The sequence below is a fragment of the Paramormyrops kingsleyae genome, chromosome 20, assembly GCF_048594095.1.
Source record: "Paramormyrops kingsleyae isolate MSU_618 chromosome 20, PKINGS_0.4, whole genome shotgun sequence".
Taxonomy (NCBI): domain Eukaryota; kingdom Metazoa; phylum Chordata; class Actinopteri; order Osteoglossiformes; family Mormyridae; genus Paramormyrops; species Paramormyrops kingsleyae.
In genome coordinates this window covers 10,413,318-10,437,112 of record NC_132816.1, presented here as the reverse complement: position 1 = coordinate 10,437,112, position 23,795 = coordinate 10,413,318, and the positions used below count along the sequence as shown (strand labels likewise).

The following is a 23,795-nucleotide window of genomic DNA, read 5'->3' as shown; positions in this document are numbered from 1 at the left end:
TTTTTATTCTAGTTCCTCCAATTACTTATTTAATCATGCATCATATGATATTTCTAACAGTCTTTGATTGTTTAGAAACACTACCACCAATATTTGTGTAGTAATTTTTAAAGCGTAATGCCAAAAATGCTATGTGTTTCCACAATTTTGGCTACTAGTGTATGTATACACACAGATGTGCTTTTTTACTGAAGAAATGGGGTCTTTCTGTTCTGATGTCTGATTTCTAATAGTCACATTCTCATGTATCTGTAGTGCCACGGTGAGATAATCCATGTTGAAGTGCTCGCTGGGAATTGTGAAAATGCTAGTGAAATGTTCACAAGGCCATTCGTAACTCAATTTAAAGATTTTTATTTAATGCCTCACAAAACCCAAATAAGTGCTGGTGGCAGTAAATCTGCTGACCAACATCTGAGGTGATCGAATTTGGGCGGGACTCCCCTTTTAATTGGCAATTACAGTAAGCATAACTACATTCACCAGGACTGTCACCCAGGCGGGGGGGGACTGGGGAAGCGACGGCCGGATAGATGGGAAAATAAATGCATCTGAAAGATGATTTTGCAGAAGTAATTGTGATGAAGGGCTAAATGCGATAGGAGTGCTCTCCCCTGTGAAAGAAAATGAAAGGCAAGGATTCCCTGAAGGGCTGTCGCTTGTGAATGGGACACCCCTCACGTATCAGATCCACTGACACACACACTCTCTCTCTCTCTCTCTCTCTCTCTCTCACACACACACACCCACATGTCGGGTAAACATATCTTTATGGGGTACATACATGCACACACACGCACGCATGCAAAGAAACTACTTATCACATTCAGATTAATCTTAAATAAGTTTAAGACATTTTTTTATAAACAGCCCTTAGTGCATTTAAATCCAAATGGATGAACATACAAAATTTAACGCTAAATTATTTTCAGAATTATAGGATTTCCCTCTAAAAAGATTATAATTATAGTTAAGGCGTGTAGTAGGAGCCTTGAATATTCACACTGGTATTGGACAGAAGACTCTCTTACAGAGACATGGCAGTATATTATCTTACAGCACATATTATTTGAAACAGTGAGTCCGGAAATACCCTTGGTTCATAATGCATGGGTTGTACTACAGTTATTCTACAGAATAAACCGTCATGGAGGTCAGACTAGCCTGGTTCAGGGATGTTTGAAAACAGTGTTCCAGCTTCCGCAAAGGCAACATCCATCACTGAAATGGAAAAGTCAAGTCTGAAAAGGCAGGTGACCAGATGATTGCAGATGGACACGAAACCATTCAGATCCGTCCTGTCCATATACATCCTTTCATGATAGTCGGTCCCCACCACAATCTTCCATCCTCTTCTTTTTGTGCCCCCCTAGTCACCAAGAACGCTGCTTCGACTCCCCACCGTGCCGTAGCCGTTCAAAGCCACCATCTTCAGCTGGCCCGTGTCGCCGACAGGTTGGCTGTCCAAGACGCCGTTCCTGGCGGCAAACATCTGGCTGATCTCCACAAAGGTCTTGTTCCTGGTCTCCGGGATGATGAGGAACACGTAGACGGCCACCAGTGCACAGATCCCAGAGAAGAGCAGATAGCAGAAGGCCCCCACAGTCATCTGTCCATGAGGAACCCCGACTTCCCGTTAGTCAAGCCACACTTTTTTTAGCCTTGGCACTTTTGACTAAGCTACACTTCAACGGGGAACATTTAAAACACACCCATAATTAGGAAGTACTCCATATATACGCTATTAAGGAGAAAATATTTCTAAAGCAAGTAATAACAGAAGTCATAGAAGAAATTAGGAGTTTGCTGAATCATCTCTAAATTCAAGTATTTTTTTAATCGATTGTCGGTAGATCAAATGTTTTATTCAGCTAAATTATCTAATAAAGGAAGATAAAATCTTATTGGTCTTAAGGTGCATCAGGTCAGCCTACCCAAGGTGAGCTAAGGTCAGCCATGTGTGCTTGGACCATGAAAGGTTTTATGTCCTCTCTAATCTTCCAGCTTTTTTTTGTATTTTATAATGTAATGTGGTTAATAAGTTTGACAGTTTCAGGTCCACTTGCAGTTAAGGTTTTTAATAATGCACATCCTTTTTAAGGCAGTTGAGGTTGCTCTATAAAAAATAAATGTGTTTGAACTGAACTCAATAAATTTTAAATGACAATAAAGAAAATGAAATTAAGTATATTTCAATAAAATACAAACTGCATTCTTTCTATTTGGTAGTAAGGTATTCTCTGATGATCACTGCATGGTTTCCTGAGTTTACCTGTGTGGCTTGCAAAACAAGGATAATTATAAGCGTATTTAAGCTGAGATCATAAAAATAAGACCGTCTTCGGTAACGAGACCCCATTTGTTCTGGAAATGAACCAACTTACCACAACAGACCAAGTTATCTAGTGTTGATCCAAAACTGCTGGTACCACAAAAAACCGTCGATTACCATATTACTACGTAGACACGCCCAGGTTACGATGATCCGTGTTACAAAACCTTGACTTTATGATGGTTACTTTCAGTACATTATTCAATAAAATACATAAGATATTTAACAGTTCATTATAAAAGCAGGTTTTGTGTTAGCAAACTTACAGTTGGGCAAAATATATTACTAATATAAGTGTTCTAAGCATGTTTAAAGGCAGGCTAGGCTATGATGTTTGTTAGGTTAGGTGAACTGTACTAAATTGCATTATCGGAACATGACCCCATCGTAACCCGGGGAGAGGCTGCAATAAGGGTCATAGACGAGCAACAAACATCAAAATTGGTGACACTAGAATACATTTTATACTTTTCTTTGATAGTTTAAACCTGCATCTTTTATTAATGGTACAGAAATCTAAATCTCATGCTCATATGATCATTTCCAGTGACATCCTCCCAACGCATAGCTTTAGTGACCTTCTAAGGAACAGATTGCACTTGACTGAGTACAAGGAACCTCCTTACTCTATGATTAGGCAGCCCGGGAAGAAAAAAACTGCAGTGTAATCCTGACCCAAGGCTACAGCGCACAGATGGACAAAGAACTGAACACGTTCTAAAGAGAAGTCCCCGAGCGCTGAGGCTAACAGCCAGAGAACAGAGGAATGCCCTCACCTGCAGGAAGGGGAAGACAAAGCCGACCGTGAAGTTGGATACCCAGTTGAGAGAGCCGCCCACCATATAGGCGGCGGGTCGGTGGGACTGCCTGAAGAGCTCGGCCGTCATCAGGAACGTCACGCCGGCTGCACGGGGACGAGACGCACACCTTCTCACACCTCCCCCTCTGTAGGACGTGCACTTTGCAGGTACGGGTACACGTCCGAAGATACAATGCACTTCCTGCCGAGGTCAGCTTACAGTTTTAGGTCTAGACGAGCTGCGGGCGGAGGCCTTTAAATTTATTAGGACGGCTGTCCGATGATCTCCAGGCCTCAATAGCGACAGTGTAGCTTTTACAGCTTAAACATATGCACGTTGTATACCTTCTATACCTTCCACATTTTCAGTATATGTATTTCTGTATTTTCTATATCTATCTTTGGAGCGACCAGGTGTACATTTCACTACATGTTGTACCTGTATAACGATGTACGTGACAAATAAAGGAATTTTGGAACTTAATCTTGAATCTTTAATAAAAATTTATGCTTCTTTTATTTCCCATCATATCTATACATCTGAGGTCGCAGGTTCGAGTCCCACCTCTGGCACTACCATCATTAGGTCCCTGAGCAAGACCCTTAACCCCAACTGTCCCTGAATTTAGAAAAATGTAAGTCGCTCTGGATAAGAGTGTCCACTAAATGCTGTAAATGTAAAATGTATAAAAACATGTACTTCCATTTAGATGGGGAACACCGTGGAGACTGAAGAGCCTAGACTTCTTTTCTCAGGAAGATATCCAAAACCCACTGTCTTCTACATCAGTGTTTCCCAATCCGGTCCGTGGGGACACACAGACAGTCCATGTTTTACTGGGAGCTGGGAGGAAGCAAAAACATGGACCATCTGTGGGTTCCCAAGGACCGGATTGGGAGACACTGCTCTGCCTCATGCTGTCTTACTGTTACTCACGTTGGCCCACTGGCTCAGAGCAAGTTTACTGCCACAACACTCCAGGGTCACCAGTTGCAGTCCATCCCTGGCACTTGATTTCTCTCTGACTACATGTTTCATTCCCAGAGAAAACAGACATGATGTTCAGCTGGATGGGAGACTTGTGTTTGTGTGTCTTTCCTGGTAACTGTCCCAGACAGGCGCGGAGAAGGTGTACCGGAAGTGCGAGGTTTCAGTCTGGCAGCTTTTTAGCATTTATATATATCTGTGTGTGTGTGTGTGTGTGTGTGTGTGTGTGTGTGTGTGAGAGCGGGTTTACCTATCCTTATGAGGACATAATGTCCCCATAACGTGATAAATATCAGTTTTTTTTCCCCTTATGGGGACCGGTTTGACTGCTATGAAAAAACTAAAAATGCAAAAACTCTTGTATTTTGTTAGGTTACTTATGGTTATGGTTAGGGCAGGGTAGGGGTTAAGGTTGTCATAGTTAGCGTTAGCATTTTTCCCATTGAAATGAATGAGCGGTCCCCATAAGGATATGTATACCCTACATGTGTGTGTGTGTGTGTGTATCACTCATATGAGTTGGTAAGTTGGTAACACTTTACTTGAGAGGGCACAAGTAACCTAGTAACTACTCAAGTACAAATCATGAACAGTTATAGTAACTGCATGAAATTCACAAACCCTTACGACTGATTAATGATGAAACATGGGATCAGTAGGTAACTAGCACTTAGTGTCTGGCTAATTAATACATTAACTAAGAGTGTACTACTGGACTATTTGTGCCCCCTCCAGTAAAGTGTTACCGACAAGTTCACACAATCCCATATGAATCATTTTAGTGCTCAATTGGCTGTCAGATGTCCCCATCCCCCACCCCCCCAAAGAAGAAATGCTTAAGAAATGCTGTCATATGGAGTTGGCATTCTATCCCTAGTCAGGCTGTACTCCCTCCTCTCTCCGGATCACCTCGCTCCTACTCCGCGCCAGCAGTTGTCGAAAGCGGCTGGATATGCCACTTTCCCATCCATTTGAGCCCGGTGTGTTGACCCTAGCTTTGCGCCGCAGTTCGGACATGTGAGCACAGTCGTTTTAGTTTTATACGACTCATACGTTATCAGCGACATGTTGCATATTGCATAAGAATAATGCAAAAAGGCATTAAGAAACCTCCTTAAAACGTACAATATTAGGTTATGGTACAGTAGTGAGGGGGATAGACCAAATGGCGTTATAAATCTTTAGTGGTTTAATATGTTAAAACAGCAGGAGGGCTCTGCAGCTTCCTAATCCCTTTTGGTTACACGTGAGAAATACGCACTGGCGAGGTCCTCCGCCCGGTGAAGTGAATTCATAAGGATGCGGGGCGCAGATTTCATTATTTGCACGTCGTAATTGCAGACGGAGGCTTAACGCAGTCAGACTGATAAGGGGTCCGAGCTGTAATTCATCGTTCACGCAGGATTTTCTCCTAAAAAGCCACATTCATCATTGTTTATGAACAATGAGCCATAAAAATCGTAATTAAAGACATAATTACAACGTCAGAAAAATCTGAGCCGGGAATGAATTATAGATCCGTCGGAGGGCTGAATAGTGCAACAATTGTGTACTCCGCTGCACTGTTCATTCATCATTCTCTCAGGGAGATATCCTCCGCTGTGTTTCTCATGACTTTTTGCCACATAGTGCAGGAATTAGCAGTTAAATACTTCTTGTGTTATTAAATACTTGATAAATAATGCTTCTTATGTAAATACTTGAATCGTTTTCCTATTCATGTGATTATTACCATCTTGGGCGTGGATTATAGTACTGCTCCACAATAAAACCCTGTAAGACCCTGTATCATGTGTAGTTATCTCAGTTCCCTACTGGGGGCGCTAGTTTACTCTGGTATTCGTATGAGAGTATTAGTTTTCTAAGGATTGACTATTAACTCCTGCAAATGTGACCAAACTCAAGCGTAATGCATTATATAAATGAGTAACATTTATTATTCGTAGATGCTGTTTGTAACTGAAAAGCTAGTATATGCAGTAATTACCTACACTGACAGTGCACAGAGTAGTGGAACGCGCGTTTTTCTCCCTAACCTGTGTTCAAACTTAATGTATCTATAAAACAGAGGAGAGGAGTCAACAATTTCACAAGTCCACCTGCAGAGGTCACCCTTTCCCTGTTTCACAGTGTAGGACAGAGACGGGGTACTCCGAAGGGCCGGACATAATTAATGGTAATTGATTATCATCACCACCCACTTTGATAATCAAGGGGAAAAGGTTGTACAGTAAGAGCCCTGCTTATGAGCAAAAACCAGCTGACCTGAAAAAAGGACACATTTACCTGCAGGGGACAGAATACACACACAAAGCAGTTTAGTTATTTTGGAATTTTAGCTCCATAAAATTCATTATTTTAATTAATTTTAGGAATGACACGGAGGTTGTACAATCCTACGAATTGCTTCGGTTAATAAATATTTCATGGACACTATGGGAAGAAGCCGCTGAGAGATTTACTGTAATACATGGTTACAACTATAAAAGCAGATTTACCTGGACCTATGCAGAAGCCTGCGATGATGCCAACCACGCAGACCACACTGACGTACCGCATGAAGGACACGTGAACCTATAATCAGAAAACGCGATCATGGTGCCCGGCTTAAATCGACAAGACTTACATTTTACTCGTGAGTTATGAGGGACCACAGTAATTGATAATACACAGACACGTTCATTAATCCTCACAATTGAATTAACCACGAGTGCGCCGTGGATGAAAACATGTACACATCTAATTAGCATTTTATGCCGAAGGTTAAAAAAGCAACCCAGTAAAAAAAAAGTAAACTGTCATGCCTTGCACAAGAAAAGATCAGTTATTTCCTAAAATCAAAAACAGAATTTGTGCCCCCCCCCCCCCCCCCCCCAACAAAATGTCACCTTGGGACCCTTCTCCAATTTTACATGTAATTATATGTATTCAAGGGCCCCTATAAAGTGCAGGGACCCCTGCATTGGTCAGAGTATGAACAGGGGTGCTTTAAGGGGAGCAAATGTTGGGTGATTTCAAGGCTCCCAGAGATTTGTAACATAATTGGATTGGTGTGGATTGGGGCCCCAAAATTTCCAGCAGCACCCCTTAATATGAATATGCATTATCATGTATCTGTATAGGTCTGGGGTGACAACAATGCAAAGTATCGTTGTGCCTAAGCTTTCTGCTCGAGCGAGGCATGAAGGAGAACGGACAGGGGGAGAACGGACACACACACCTGCAAAATGAGCGAGAGCGTGATCCCGGCACAGCACACGCCCATGAAGCCAAAACCGCCAATCATCAGCGGCCGCCGGCCCACCCTCTCGATGGTGAAGCACTGGAGGGGGAAGCGGAGAGGGTCACTTTAGGCAGCCCTCGGGTCCCTGCCAGGTCCTCAAAGCGCTCGGAAGGAGAGCCACGACGAGACAGGCCGGCTTCGCTTTCCAAAATGGCATTAAAATTATAAAAATGAAATGTGATGACTTAAAAAAAGAGGGGAGATGACAGCAGAATGTATCGCTGTAATTTTATAACCTCCAGACAATCACTGTAATTTCATAACCTCATAATCTCCAGACTTCCTTTGGGTGCAATTTACCTCCCCACTGAGGGCCAATTGACATTGACAGCAATGAGCTCTTATGACTAACAGTGGGCTGGCGCCTCCATCCGCTTTTGCTGCAACACTAAATCCTGGCCAAGAAACACGAGTCGCCGCATGTGTGGCTGGGGAAGCGAAGGCCGGTCCTCCATTATGTGTGAGGGCTGTGCTCGGGGAGCCGAGAGGTTGAAACAAGAAACATAATTCTCCCAGATAGTCTGCGGTATCTGGTATATTAGAAATAGCACTGGGGTAACTTGTAGATCAGACCGAGCCGGGCCCGGAAAATTGTACCGGCGAAGACGAAAAGCAAAGTAAACCTAAGCTGACATGGAAAAGGGGCGAGCCGAGGATTGTTGTAAAGAATAAAAATTAGCTACCTTAGCGCCCTTTAGCATTCGCTCGCTCCAGACACTGACCTGACCCTCCTTAGTAGGAGGGAGCTGACCTAAATACAGCATGCGGCTAACTGATAAATTTCGGTCTTGGCTATCCAATAGCTATCCTCAAAGCAGCATGAATTAATGGCCCAGATTGGGGCCACCTTCTTGGGGTGTTGTCTTTGCAGGAGCGTTAATACAGGCGGACATTAAAGGGGCTATGGGGATTATTTTCACAAAAGGGGGCCACCTTCATTTCTTGCCTCAAGTACAGAAGCTGGCTGTAACAGGGCAGGGACGTGTTTCATGTGTCAGTGACGGCCGTGAGGATTCTTGTGTGATTGTTTTCCATGATGATCAAAACTCCTCCAAAAACGCAATGACTACTGTGCTATACATAAATGATACACGGAACGTTTAATGTTGTAGCTACTTACCCCTATAAGGCCTGCGATGACCTCAATAGCTCCAGTTGCGACAGTGGTGTACTGGATTTGCGGGATGGGGATTCCAGCGTTCTCGAAAATGGCGTTGGTGTAGAACCAGATCTAAATCAAAGTGTGGTTTTATTCGGAACTGAACATGCGACTAACTCTGGGCCACAGAACAGCTAGGATGGGTACACTCAAGCAAGGCGATAACACCTAAAAATATTTCGTTATTACGAAGGACACACAAATAGAGCAAGACTGGATGGTTGCCTGTTTTCAGACACAACCCTCACCGCGTCGATGCCGGACAGCTGCATGCCAATGTTGATGACCACGACGGACACAACCTGCCAGCGCACAGTGACGTCCTGCAACAGCTGCTTCACGGACACCGTGTCCACCAAAGAAAGGGATCGCTGCTCCTCCTGCATCTCCTCGATCTCCGACTGGATGTTACACCTGCCGCGGTACCACTTCAGTGCTGTAGGAGGCGACACAGCCAGTCGGCTTTAATGATTATCATTATAGATTTCCGGGGCCTCCGCTGAGCATCATGGGACATGTAGTCTGAGGGTCTTAAGTGTGCTACTGGTGTCCATAGTACGGTCGTCTTTACTGTGTGAGTATTAGCCCTTTGCAGGTTTATGTTCATGGAGGGAGACCTATTGTAAGCAGTCAGGATAAGCATATAATTACCACCAAATACAATGGAAGAAATTTTAGCTGTAATGAAGAAAATCTTTCACAGAGTATCTCTGTTACAATTTCAGGATCAGCAGCAGGTATAATAGGCAGGGGAAATACTGGACTACTCTTAGCACTGAACCTGAATTGCTTCCGTAACTTTCAAGCAGTAAAGTACTACCACAGAAAGTTACAGTTATAAACTACAAACTTTAAATTAGCCAATGTTGGATCTACTCTGCTGACCGATACTTTTTTCTTTTTCTTTTTTTTTTAGTGCACACCAGAAAAATATATTTATTCGAATCTGTTCTGGTGAATTTCTCCCCCTTTGCACCAATGTGTTTCACCTGCGATAGTGGCATGGATGTCACGTTTCTCCATCAGCAAGTACCGCGGGCTCTCTGGGAACCAGGGCAGCAGCGTCAGCTGAATGAAGGTGGGAACGACCACCAGAGACATGAACAGGGGCCAGTCTTCCTCCTGGGGGCATACGCAGCCATCTGTAGCCTGCAATCCTGTTAGCAGAACCCACCCCCCACACCAAAACCCACGGGGTCACTTTCTCCATACCTTCCCTAGCATTTCATGGAGTCCCAGGATCTGGGAAATGAAGACCCCAACACAGATGAAAATGCTGGGCATGAGTCCAATGAAGCCACGCAGGTTCTTTGGGGCAATCTCACCCAGAAACATGGGCACCACACTCAGAGAAATTCCTGCGATGGATGGGGAAAAAAGCAGCTGATCCCTCAGTCCTTCCTGCTGTGACTCCAGTCAAGAGACATGGAGCCAGATACAGAATTTGCACAGAACTAATAATCCACAGAGCAATGTCATCTGGATCCTGAGATTCTGGTAGAGCATCCCTTGGTGAATAGGCCTATGGGGAGCGTCACGATTGCGGGGCAGGCGAGCCGGAAAGCAGGCGAGCGGAGCCGTGAAGACGGACAAACAGGGTTTATTCGTAACGGAGGGTATACAGGCATGAACATCCACTGACACTACAATACGAGACGTACTCAGATGTGGACTAAATACACAAGACTAGCCAGAAATAACAGGACACAGGTGATCACAACCAGGAATTGACATGAGGTAATGAGGGGGCGTGGCACACACAAGGATCGTATGGAGCTGGGCGTGACAGGGAGAGGCCAGACAAACTATAATCTAAGAACGACCCCTAGTGAGGTGTACCAAGAAGTAGTGGCCGTTGATGACCACTTGGTGGCCCAGATGAATTAGACTGAATTAGGCATTAAGCACCCAAAGATGCTCTGTGCCTCAGGAGGGGGAGGGGAAACTTTGTCGGTATCGTTTTGCGGCCGGGGGGTGCTAGCTGATTGTTGAGTGGTGGGAAAAAAAAAACTTAAGAAATTTCTTAACCTGGAGGACAAACCCTCTCTCTCACTTCTTATGGTGGGTGCCATCCTCTATCTAGGGTGCATGTTGTTTCTGCTCATGTGTGTAATTTTCTTGGATCAGGTACCCGTGTCAGAATGGGCATCTAGGGGGGAGGGCTGGAAGATTTATCGATGCTAATTTTGAAGATGAGCCTCTGACCTCTTCTGACCAGGACCTCTGACACTCACTTGAATGACTTGTTGCCAAGCGTGAAGCATCAGAGATGATAATCAGCACCTCATAATCCAAGGCCATGATACTCTCTAGGAAAAGAGTGTATCGCTCCTTTCAGATGAGGGGGAGGGTCCGCCATCAGTGAAGGCACTGAAGTACCTTGAGGTCTAGATAGTAATAGGGAACAGGAGATTGACGGGCGGATCGGTTCGGGAACTGCAGTTTCCAGGGCATGGAAGACGGCCATTTTGTTGAAGTGGGAGTTAAGTTATAAGGTGAGACTCGCCGTTTAGCAGTCAGTCTATGTCCCTGTTCTCACCTTTGGTCATGATCTGTGGGTAATGACCGAAAGAACAAGGTCGCAAGTACTAGCAGCTGAAATGAGGTTTCTCCTCAGGGTTGCTGGACTCAGTGTCTGTGACAGGGTGAGAAGTTCAGAGATCTGGGGTGGGGGTTGAAATAGAGCCACTGCTCCTGCAGATGGGGAGGTGGTTTGGACATCTTATAAGGATTCCACCTGGATGGCTCCCAGTGGAGCTACTCCGGCACACAGAGGTGGAAATGTCAGGTCCAGAAAGTAAAAATCCAGAACAAGGTTTTGCTTCATCCAACCACTTGAATACTCTGTGACTGTGAATCTTTATACTCATCTGGTTGGTAGAAACAAAATTTTGACTTTTTGGACCTGAACTTTCCACCTCGACAGGTATATCCCACAAGGGAGGAGCACCAAGAAAAAAACTCAGGACAGGATTATACAGGGTGTCCATAAAGTCTCTTTACAATTTCAAACATTTATTACAAAGGCAAATGAAAAGAGAGATATGTGGAAAATATTACAAAATGAGACGCATATATTTAAGGGTTTTTTGCCTCATTAAATACACCTCTATATGGGCACCATTAATTGCACGAAGCACATCAGGACGGTACTCGATTCCTTGCCATGTTCGCTGTAGCATACCCTCAGCAATGGTGACAATGGCATCAGTGATCCCCTGCTTTAGATTAGTGATGTCCTGTACCTTTGTTTGCAATGTGATTAAAAACTTTGATAACCACTGAGTACATAGAACAAATCTGGTGAGGATATCTCATCAATTGCCTTTGTAATACATTTTTTTGAAATTGTAATGGAGACTTTATGGACACCCTGTATTCTGGGGAGGGAAAATGGTGATGATGATGAAAGTAGTTTAATTTGGTATATTGGCTCAAATACTACAATGTTAAAAGAAAGTTACACTTGAGTATAGTGCAAAATATGTGCTTTTTTGTTTTTCTGATTGTGTACTTCAGAAACATATGTCTGGAAAAATATCACACATGTAACACCCGCTGCTTGGTTGCCAACAGCATGAAGGTGAAGCATGAAGCAATTTTCTAGACACTTCCGTGAGTTATCAGTGATCACTGGTCTATTAAGTCCCATCTAGGGGTCATGTGACTGAACCTGAGTGTATTCCGGTAATGAAGCGGCCAACGATGATCATTTCTGGTGAGCTACATATCTTGCTACAGCCCATCAGCGTTCCACCAAGAAAGACCAGCACTGTCGAGTTCACCAGAGTCCCTTTCCTGCAAAACACACAGAGTCTGCAGTCATAAACAGGCCACACTCTATTAATCTGAGGTGCTTTATTGTCAGGATGAGCCCGGCTTTAATGTAAAAATGTAGGGGATTGACTTTCCATGACTAAATCAATATGTAAGACTACCAAAACTCGATGGAGCATCCTGTCAGCTAATAAATCCCAAGGGGAAGTAAACTTTACTATCACATTTGATTTGTTTCGCATCATACTCACCTCATATGCAATAACATTAAGCTGTGGAATAATTTAATAATTATTACCAAATAATTTGTACATTACAAATATTATATCACTTATATTCATTTCAACACACTCGTGCACACACACAGTATTTCATATTATATACACACACATACATACATACATACACACACAATAAATAAATGTATATAATTTCCCATTTAGGATGTAGGAGATACACAGGCATGTGCAATTATTATTTTTTTAAACTTTATCTATTATTATACATTATATAATACATAATACTACAGGAGTCCCCAGGTAACAAACAAGATCTGTTACCTAAGTCTGTCTTTAAGTCGAATTTGTATGTTAGCTGGAAGAAGTACACCAGATTATATAATGAACGCATTTCATTTATACATATGGTACTGTACTGTACCTCAAGCTGACGAATCGCTGATGCTGCACAATGTTTTCACAAGCCTCCCAAAAAAGTGCATGCGTTCATTTTTACGAACCATTCTATTTAACCCCAACTTTTAGCATAATAAGCTTTATGGTAGCCTGTTGGTAAGTATGAGTTGTCCGTAAGTTGGATGTTCTTAACCAGGAGAGTGCCTTTACTTTCATTCTTTCAACTTTTTTAAAAATAGAACACCAGAAGTCCTAATGTCATCGAGTCCTATCAGAACCTATGCTATTTGGAAAACCATTAAAAAAAAACAAAAAAAAACAGGGATTTTACCTCAAATGTGAACCTGAGATGCTGATACAGGGATCTACAACAGCATTGCTTTACCTTCCATATTTGGAGACCAACATGCCAACCAGCAGAGATCCCAGGAGACCCCCGATGGCAAACACAGACACGGTGATGGAGTACATGAGCGTGAGGGTCTCCTCGCTCACTCCTGTGCCGCCTCGGCTCACGATGGTGCGATTGTAGAAGTCCTTGATGTACTAGTTTGGGAAAATGTTAATAACAACATACTGTAGTGCCAGCAAGAATTAGAATACTGACACTTTCTCATGTAAAAGTGAAATGAAACCTCACTAGACATTATAAATCTTTACAATTTAAAAACAATTTAAAAACTTCTTGCATGTATCTAGGTGCTAAAATTATGAGTATGAAGCCCCCTTGAAATGAACTTCAGCCCCCTCCCTGCTGGCAAAAAGCCCCCAAAATAGCTGAAATCTACTAAGGGACCCCTTTAGTCGGCAAAATCTACTGAGAGAAATCTACTGAGTTGCCTGACCCCGCAAAAATTAAATTTTTGGCTATGAGTTTTTGCTCCACCCGGTCCTGAATGCAGTACGCTAGTTACAGGTGTGGTCAGTAAAAGGGGGGAAGTTAGGACGATTCTAAGGGCCACTGAGTGAAAGGTCGCCCTAAAAAAATTGGCACATGATTGGTCTGGGGCCCAATGTGATAAGCTTTCCTGGGGCCCAAAATCCCTAGTGGTGCCCCTAGGTGTGATCATTCTTCATAGCCACTCCCAGCTCCAGATTATCCTAATGCCTATTCGTCCACACACACACAGCAATCGATATATTTAACCTTCTTCTGATCAATGTCCATTGGCTTGGTTTTTCATACTTAGTCTGGGTGGTCTGTCTCTGGGTCTGGTTTAATCAGTTTTTGAATCTGTTTCTAGTCTCCTAATTATCTGTTTCTTTTAATATTAATTTGTTACATTTTTTTCTCGTTCTGATCTTTGATTCATTCTTTGATTTCTAGTTTTACTTTATGTGTTCCTGTTTGCCGATTCTCTGACCTTGCAGAGTTCTGTGACCTTGACTTGTCCCCTGACCCATTTGCATGTAGTATCTTGGGGGCGACTCAGCCCACTTGGCCACATACCCTGTCAGCGCTGAGTACTCAGAGGCTTGCCTGCTAAAGAGGACAGAACTGACAGGCAAAAAACCAGGCAACGCGGGTGTTTGCAGTTTTTGGGTATGCCCTTTGGACTGACAGTGCACCGTGCTCCTTAATGAAGTTCTTTGCTTTCACTTAGTCCTGCTGTTGTGACAAATTTGAAATAGAGGCAAATGATTTTCTACATTTATTCATGGAACAATCCAGCACTAATATAAGTCATAAAAAACACAGCTGTCTCAGGACAAAATCTCACCATCAGATCAAGTATATTATTACAAAGTCACATTGAAGACACATTGTCTTTTTCTAAGCTAAACATAGTGTTTCAGTTCCTAAAATAACATGCCAATTCCAAAAAGCTACCCTTTAAAAGCTTCATAAATCACTTCTAATTTTTTTTATACTTTTTACTCATTTAAATTGATTCATTGTTCTGTTTGCATGAAAATAGCAAAAGATACGGTCCAGAGGAAAACCACAGGTCATGTGACTTCTTCCAGTCTTCCCATGTGACTTTTACTCCTTGTGCATGTGACTTTTACCATGTGACTTTTACCCCTTCAGCATTTCCAGGTGAAGAACAAATTAGATCTGACTGCCTCGGAATTTTCATACATTTCTATTTCCTATTTGTTCAAGGAGGGGATCGACGTGTTGCCAGTAATAAGTTATCAATCCGAGTTCTCGAGGTTGAACTGAATGGACTGAACAATGTCTACTCTGTCTTCCAGGGCTTCTTCTAACACTTCAAACCGTGTGACTTACTGGCAAGAAGTTAAATATCACCAGGACATTCCTTGGATTTTTTTCTTCAGCAACAACAAGCCTGATTGTTATTCAGGACACCGTGGTTGGCTCTCCTGCTCATTTCCTCCATGGACGACCAGTTCAATCAAAGAGCAGACATTTACTCTGACCCTGTAGAGTTCCACACTGTTCATTTAGTTGTGATTGTCTTGTGTGCCTATTTGTTGACTGTTGGACTGTAAGAGAGCGTGCCACGTCTCAGTATATCGGAGAGTGATTTCCAAGCATAAGGGCACTCGTTCTTTCCACTATTTCAAACATCCTTCTGTGGAAGGTCTCTTTACTATCCAGAAATGCTAAATAACACCTAGCTGGAAACAGTTCAGCTTAAGATAAACTAGAAGATGCAGTGAAGTCCCACACACACCTGGCAGGATGTCTGTCACATGGTTTCTCCCCAGTGGTTTGGAGAAACACTGGCTGAACGTCATTAAAAATACATAGAATAAAATTCCATATCCCTACATAATTAAATAAGCGGCATCACGTGATGTGACTTTTACAGTATGAGCTATGACCTCACTAGAAAACGATGTTGTGTAGAGATTGTACTAAAATAACCTTACCATATCCCAATGATGCACGGTGCCTATCAGCCCAGTGTAAGCAAACGTAATATGTCAAGTAAGATTAACTGCTGCTGCTGTCATGGCATCATAAATCAAATCTCGTGAAACATATATTCACTCAACATAAACAGTTCACACTTGAGATCAACTTGCTTTACTTCCTTAATGTGAATGAGAGGATGTGATTTTCTCTTGTTCTAGAAATTAAGGAATCAGATCTATTTAGCTCTATTTTAATGTGTTGACAAAAAAATAAAGAATTGATTGCATTAAAAATGAACATTTTAAATGTGCCTGTGTGTTTATAAATACAAGATATATAAGTAAAAAAAACATGCAAATGAAAAACAAATATATACAAATAAACACTCCATCTGAAAGTGATGGTTCAGACTCAAATAACCTCAGCAAAATATCTTACTGCCTTTTTTACGTTGCTGCTAAATTGGACTTTGGGAGAGTACTTACATTGGCTGGTGAGTTCACGACGGCCAGATTGTAGCCGAAGAGCATGGAGCTGCCGAAGGAGGAGAGCAAAGCCACAGCCAGCAAAGACGAGGTGAGACGCTGTAAGCACAGCAGCACCGTCAGGGGTCTGACAATCATAAGCGACTCAGAGCCTATAGCTTTCTCCTGTGATTTTATATGGAATTTACAAACATACATCTGCTTCAACGTAAGCATTAAGCATTAATAATTCTCAGTAATATTTTCAACTGGGTGGCGGGGGTCGGAACCAGATGACTGGAGCTGTTATCGATTAGCTACACCTGTCCCTCGTTATCCTCAATATGAGGAAACTGGTGCATTCTCTATTATTTAGGCTGGTATATGCTTACCTGTCATCAGAATTTAACATTCAGTTTAACTTTCAATTTCCCAGCTGTCTGTATCTATGCAGGAGTGTGATATGAACATCAAATGAATCTGTATGCTGTACTGTGACATCTGGACATTTATGTACATGTACTGTATATATTATTAAAGTTACACTGCATGTCTCAGTGATAATGTATGATGTCGAATATGTTTAGCTGGTAAAATTGTATTAACACCTAAAAGGAATTCACTGCTCTAAATGTATATATGAAATTTTTACTGTAATGCAGACTCTGATTCACAAATTCACAAAATATGGACCGGCACCTTAACTTATTTTATTATTTCTGCGTGTATTTCACATCATATTTCTTTAACTGTACAAATGGCTCAGTTAAACAACTTAATTGGTTCGTTAACTTTATTAGCTATTGATCAGTCAAACAAGGTGCACTGATGGTAACACAGAGGTACACTTGATGGTTGCTGCAAATCCTGGGGTGACTTGACAGGAGGTTTTGAAATAGCTCCACTGACAGACATCATGAATAAAAGTCACAATTGCACACCAACTGCACCAACCTAAATAACAAAGCTAGTTTTGTTTGGAGGCCTAAGATTTTTTTTACACAGCACTATATTATATGTAAAATATAAATACAGTAAGCAGGATGAGAGGTTATACGAAGCATTAGAAGGCTTTCCAAACATTTTAAGGACAGGGCACATTATGATAAATACCTCCTGTCATGGTCGGCTACATCTCTAAGCTGCCATTCATCTTTGCTGCAAAAGGTCAAAGGTCCAAATCTTTTGTGCCGCAAGATACATCACAGCCCTGTGCCATTACTCACAAAACTTGTGATATGATCTACATGCATTGAATTAAGACTTACTAATCCAGACACTTCATCCAATGCTATAAATTAAGGCAAAATGTGTATATGGTCTAATGGTAGCCTACCGCATAGGATCTGGCTAATATCGTGAGAAGTGAATGCTCTCATAAAAACAAATGGAAATACAGAGGAGGACCTGACTGATGGTTCTGAACCATAAAACCGAGAGCTTGATTAATGACGTAAAAGCTATAATGCTTCGTCTCCGTGCTAAACAGGAAACAAGACTAGTATAATAGCACAACATTAGCACACGCGACGCGGGTTTGCATTCACTGTCTTATCAAAGCAAGAGGTGACTGACTTACAATAGAAAAGATCACACTGTTTGGAAGCTTAACTTAATTAATATAGCATCCATTGGAAACACATGTGATTGGACATGGTTAAATTTGCAGACGACACCAAGGTGGGTGGTGTAGCAGATACTAAACTAGCAGCACAGAGGCTACATCGGGATCTTGATTTAATTAGTGACTGGGCTGATACCTGGCAGATGAAATGTAACGTAGATAAATGTAAAGTAATCCATGTAGGGAGCAGAAATATAAAGTACAGATATTTTAAGGGTTCCACTGAAATAAAGGTAGCGGATTATGAGAAAGACCTCGGTGTGTATGTTGATGCTTCCATGTCCCACTCTCGCCAGTGTGGGGAAGCAGTTAAAAAGGCCAATTGAATGTTGGGTTACATCTCTAGGTGCGTGGAGTTGAAGTCAAGGGAGGTGATGTTACATTTATACAATTCCTTGGTAAGACCCCACCTAGAGTATTGTGTGCAGGTTTGGTCACCATATCTTCAAAAGGGCATTTCTGCCTTGGAAAAGGTGCAACGTAGGGCTATAAGAATGATTCTTGGTCTTAGAGGAATGTCTTAGGAGGAGAGGTTAGCTGAGCTGAATATGTTCAGCCTCAAGCAAAGGAGATTAAGGGGGGACATGATCCAGGTATATAAAATTATAACAGGTCTCGTTCAGCCAAATGGCTACTTCAATATTAGTTTAAATACTCAAACTCAAGGCCATAGGTGGAAATTAGCGGGAGAACATTTTAAACTGAATTTGAGGAAGCACTTCTTTACACAGCGTGTAGTTAGAGTATGGAATAGTCTTCCTGCTAGTGTAGCACAAGCTAAAACCCTGGGTTCCTTTAAATCAGACCTAGATAAGATTTTAACAACTCTGAGCTATTAGTTAAGTTCTCCCCAAACGAGCTTGATGGGCTGAATGGCCTCCTCACGTTTGTAAATTTCTTATGTTCTTATGTCTGGATTAGCCTATGAAAACCCACAGGGATGGTTCTGAGTGTGATGTTCAGAAGCCTGCAATATTCTGTCAATAGAGACGGAGAAAACTAACAGCTTGTTCTTGAAATTAGTTACTACTTTTGTGACATATATTTACATCCTGCAGCTATTGCCTAAAGTGTTTTAGGTACAATTCTACATATGATTATTTTTCAAGTTTGACAGAAAGATATTAACCTCCATTATCCATCCATCCATACACACATCCCTCCATCCATCAGCTCCAATCACTTATGGACTACAAAGATATTTTAATCTTTAATTAAGCAGACCAAACAAACACTTTCAGTGTGAGCCATGGGATAGCTGTCGAATTTTCTCTCTTGAAGAAACGCAGTATGGAATTTTGACGTTGTTAGCTATTAAATGACCTTCATCAGAAACTCAAAATGTGTCCGTTTTTGTATGAGCAATAGCCGAGCGTCTGTATCATTTGTCATTTACTCCTTTAGTTGCAGCCTGTAACACATGATGCATAAAATGAGATGTAGCCTTTCCATCAACGGCTGTGACAGCATGCTGTCCATAGGGGGAAAGGACATTTATCACTGGTCATAATGGGAATTACAGTAATATCCATGAACAGGGACTGTCCAATCAGAGATGCTGGGCAGTACAGGGAATAGGGTAAGGTACAGGCTTTGGATAAGCTAATCACGAGCGGTCACACACACCCTATACATGCTGCAGTTTAGATTCACCAACAGGGGGGCCACTAGAGATTTTTGGCCCCATGAAAGCATCTCATACTGGGCCCCTAACCTAGACTAAATCAAATAACGTTCCAAATTTTTTAGGAATCATCCTCACTCTCCCCCTTTAAGGGACCCCTATTCACCAATAGAGGAACAAGGCATCCTAAGATGAGGGAAGGAAAATCGCTTGAAAATGGTGAGAAATTGCAGACTCTGGGCTGCATTTGATCTGGTACTGGTGACACCGGCTGCTAAAGACACAAAATCTGCCCAACAACAACTGGCACAGCGCCGAAGGATTAGCATATGAAATACTATAGCTTAAAGCAGAGAAAAGCGGGGGGGGGGGTCAGATTGTCCTGACAAAGATAGGACTACAGTGATACAATTTAGCACAGCAACAATGACACTTGCTTCTTTTCAACCCGAGCTGTGTTTCCAAAAAGCATAGTTGCTAACTATGTTAGGGTTATATATACAGTAACTAGAGCAGGGTTATTCAAATCACGGTCTTCGAGGTCCGAGCAATGCTGGTTTTCCAGCCTTCCAGTCAGGTGTGAAGCCTCTGACCAATCAGAATCAGTAATTATTAAACTAACTACCTGGGAGAACTGAAAACAAGGCCTGGATTTGGAATCGAGGTCCAGATTTGAAGAGCCCTGCTATAGAGAGTTGACTGGCAACCCGCTCAGAGCCAAATCAGGCAAGTTAGGCTTTGATGGTGACTCACGATTTTGGACTGTGGAAGGAAACCCACATCGACATACAAGGAACATGCAAGCAGAAACCAACCCCAGAAATCCAGACGTGAGAGGTCACCATTCAGCTCACAGAGACCCCAATCTTACAACACTCTCCCAGCATCAGCCGATTATTCAATTATGCAGGAATATGGAATTTCATTCTATGGATTTTTAATGACGTTCAGCCAGTGTTTTTCCAAACCACTGTGGAGAAACCATGCGACAGACATCCTGCCAGGTGTGTGTGGGACTTCACTGCATCTTCTAGTTTATCTTAAGCTGAAATGTTGCCAACTAGGTGTTAATTAGCATTGCTGGATAGTAAAGAGACCTTCTCCAGAAAGATGTTTCAAACAGTGGAAATAAAGAGTACCCTTATGCTTGGAAATCAGTCTCAGAAACCAATCAGTGACCTGGTGACCTGGTACCAGATCTGCATCTTTAATAACTGGAACAAAGATTAATCTGTTTGCATAGAAAGTCAAAACGTTTTATTGCCGCTTAAATACTCTCCTGAACAAGTTCCTTAATGTTCATAATCCTTTGAGCAATACTGCCTGCAACAGGCTATGTCACTAATGCCCCAGCCTGGCCGCATTTCCAGTTCATTTCCAGATAATTCCAGCTAATGTAGCATACCTCACTTCACCGTGCAGAGGATCAGATGCGTCTAGATTAGATTTATATGCCTAAAGATTAAAGGCAAAGCTTAGAAGCTGGAGGGTGCAGTGCAGTAAGAAGATGTGCAAATTCATAACTGAATAGCAGTGGTTAGGGGGACCCCTTTAAGGTTGTCATGGTTAAAATTGCTTCATAAAACTGCCAGGTATAAGTGCGTCTGGCATCAATCGTAGTGTTATAGTCTGGTCTGATTCACTCTTTACAGAGAATTCATAGATCATCATAAAGAATATGAATGTTATAAATATGACTGCTTAACTTTTTTGTTGAAATTTGAGATGCAATCTTTAAAACGGGTATAACAATCAGAACAAAGTTTGTTTCGTCAGCATTATCACAGATAACTTTAATTTTACCCATTTGTAGGTCTGCACATCTTGCTCGGCTAAAAATCCATACGAGAAAAAGATCACAGTGGCTTCCTGGACTTGAAAGGGGATCTTAAATGTTGTAAGAATATGATTTTAGCTAACATGCAGCAGGCAAACGGTTTGCATTCAGACGAAATATGTAATGTCACAGACTCGAGAGGTTCCAGCACAAGGGCGTGGTATCGTGCAGGCGGGTAACAGGAAGTGGAAAACCCACTGGCGGCTCGAAGAACAAACGGGGATTTATTAAACAGAAAAAACACTAGAAACACTTATAAAACAAAAACAGGCCACGAGGGGTCAAAAGTAAAAGGGGAAAAACAAAGACTAACTACAAATGGGGCAACATACAACATCAAAGATCAAACAATGAACCACACTGGGGAACTGAACTGAGGCAGGGACTTAACACTAAGGGGTAACGAGACTAACACAGGACAGGTGAGACTAATTAACAAAGACCAGGGAAACAGGCCACAGGTGAAACTAATAAACTAAAGCATGAAACAAAGTAGGAAACAGAATCTAACAATGGGGACAACAGACCAGCAAAAACACAATCAAGGGCAAAAAACCAAAACCGAATACAAATCAAAACACAGGGACTAGAAAACTGATTCAATTGAAACACAAGGGAACAAAATCTACAAACACAGGAGGTGGGATTTGAACATGCGGCAAAGGGATTTGCAGGTAGCTGCATGCTCGACACGTTGAGCCATGTGGCTGACAGGCAGCTGAGGAAAACACAAAGACTGAGAGGAGGGACGGGATGGTCAGCGACACCTGCTGGCCAAACGGGGAAGGGACAGGAAAGACTGGGACAAATAGGAGCTGACCCTGACAATTTAATGGTTAAATATGCCCACTCCTCCATCTTCTGGAGTCTATCCCAGGAGGCATTGGGCACATACAGTAGTAATATATGTGTAATACAAAAATAGTGAGTTATGAGCAGACGTCATCGTCCCTTGGAATGGGAAGCCTGTCCAACATGAACTATTCCACAGAAACGCTTATGAAAGGTGGTGTTAGAAAATATGACTTCCAAATAAATTGAGTTATATTGAGTTTTCAGTGTCATGACCTGCTTGTTCGATCCTCGTGTGTGCCACGCCCACCTCGTTACCTCATGTTGATTCCCGATCGTCATCACCTGTTGCCTATTGTTTTCTGCCTATCCTGTGTATTTAGTCCGCTTCTTAATCAGTATTCCCCAGTCCGGTCATTGACGTTGTGTTGCTGTTCTGCTTGTGCTGCCCAGTCCGTCCAGAATAAACCTCGTTTGCTTGACTCCCCGGCTCGGCTCGCTTGCTTCCCCGCTCGCCCGCAAGCCGTTACGACATTCAGGCAGTGTAATATATTAATTGCTTTACTACAATTATTATTATCATTGTCATTGCACAAGATCACACATTTAGACAAAGAGTTACATTATCTTGCTTTAAGGAGTGAAAACACTGTCAAATTTTTAATCTAAACTCATTTACTATTATCAGCTTCGATGTGCTGTAAGTAAACTCTGAGAAAAGAGTACCAATTTGTACCTTTGCTTGTCACTGGGGCTGTACCCTCAAGGGTCTGCCAGTTGTGTCCTGTAGCTGTAGGTATATATACCCTTTTAGGTACAGAAATGGACTATGAGGAATATTTTTGTACATTAATGTTGTTTGTACCTTGGGAAGTCCATTTGTGTACCTTAAAAGGTACAGAATTTTATGGTACAGTCCCATTGACAAGCAAATGTACAATCTGGTACCCTTTTTTCTGAGAGTGTAAAGTGTAAAGTACTCTCGTTATTCGACACCTTGAGTGTTTCCATTAATACCGCACTAGAGAGATGTACAGTAAATAAGCGCACAATAACATCTGAAACGTGTATATTGCTACTTTAATTGGTTTTACAGCGCTTATTACTTACAAAAAATCTACATTATGAACTCCTCTGGATCGCCTAAAACAATCAGAATGGAACAACTGCTCATCATACAACATTAATTGTACTGCACGATAACACCAACACACCATCATCAATATAAACATCAGTCGAACAAATAAACCAATAAATCAACTCGTATAGCGACAGCAATCATTGCTTGCGCACTCTTCATGGATCACAAATGACACATTCTTTATGAATATAAATTAATCAAAATAAAATGAACTTATAAGCTGGAAAAGAACTATATCGTGTTTACGACTTACCCCTGAGCATTTCCCATAAGGTTGGAGTAGTAGTTCATCGGCCATTTACTACCAACTGCCTTTCCTAAACAATACAGAAGTTGAAAAAATGAAAGTTGTGCATTTTTAAAGTCTTTTTATACTGTTGCGGCACATACGAGTGGCAGGCGTGGTTCTGCGTGACTGACACGCATTACAGCCTCCCGTGCATTTCCTGAGCGCCTGGTAGTAATATTCATCAGCTCCGGTTATAACAACGTGTGACACGAGCTTAATCACAT

The 23,795-nt window shown here is 42.1% G+C and overlaps 1 protein-coding gene across 6 annotated transcripts; it reads right to left on the bottom strand.

The window, feature by feature from the left end:
- Positions 1–338: 338 nt before the first annotated feature.
- On the bottom strand, positions 339–23,795 carry LOC111837069 (solute carrier family 2, facilitated glucose transporter member 5-like). Of its 6 annotated transcripts, none has more exons than XM_023798864.2 (12): positions 23,536–23,793; positions 16,286–16,384; positions 13,359–13,519; positions 12,235–12,359; positions 9,774–9,919; positions 9,551–9,683; positions 8,810–8,997; positions 8,523–8,633; positions 7,340–7,441; positions 6,618–6,693; positions 3,109–3,236; positions 339–1,609 (listed from the first exon to the last, which is right to left on the bottom strand). In XM_023798864.2, the coding sequence occupies exons 1-12, from the start codon at positions 23,578–23,580 to the stop codon at positions 1,370–1,372; spliced, it is 1,554 nt and encodes a 517-aa protein (XP_023654632.1). In that variant the 5' UTR covers positions 23,581–23,793; the 3' UTR covers positions 339–1,369. The 6 variants fall into 6 exon arrangements, with proteins under 6 accessions (XP_023654632.1, XP_072559763.1, XP_072559764.1 ...); XM_072703662.1 differs by having other exon boundaries at positions 8,864–8,997; XM_072703663.1 differs by lacking the exon at positions 23,536–23,793 and adding an exon at positions 14,338–14,453.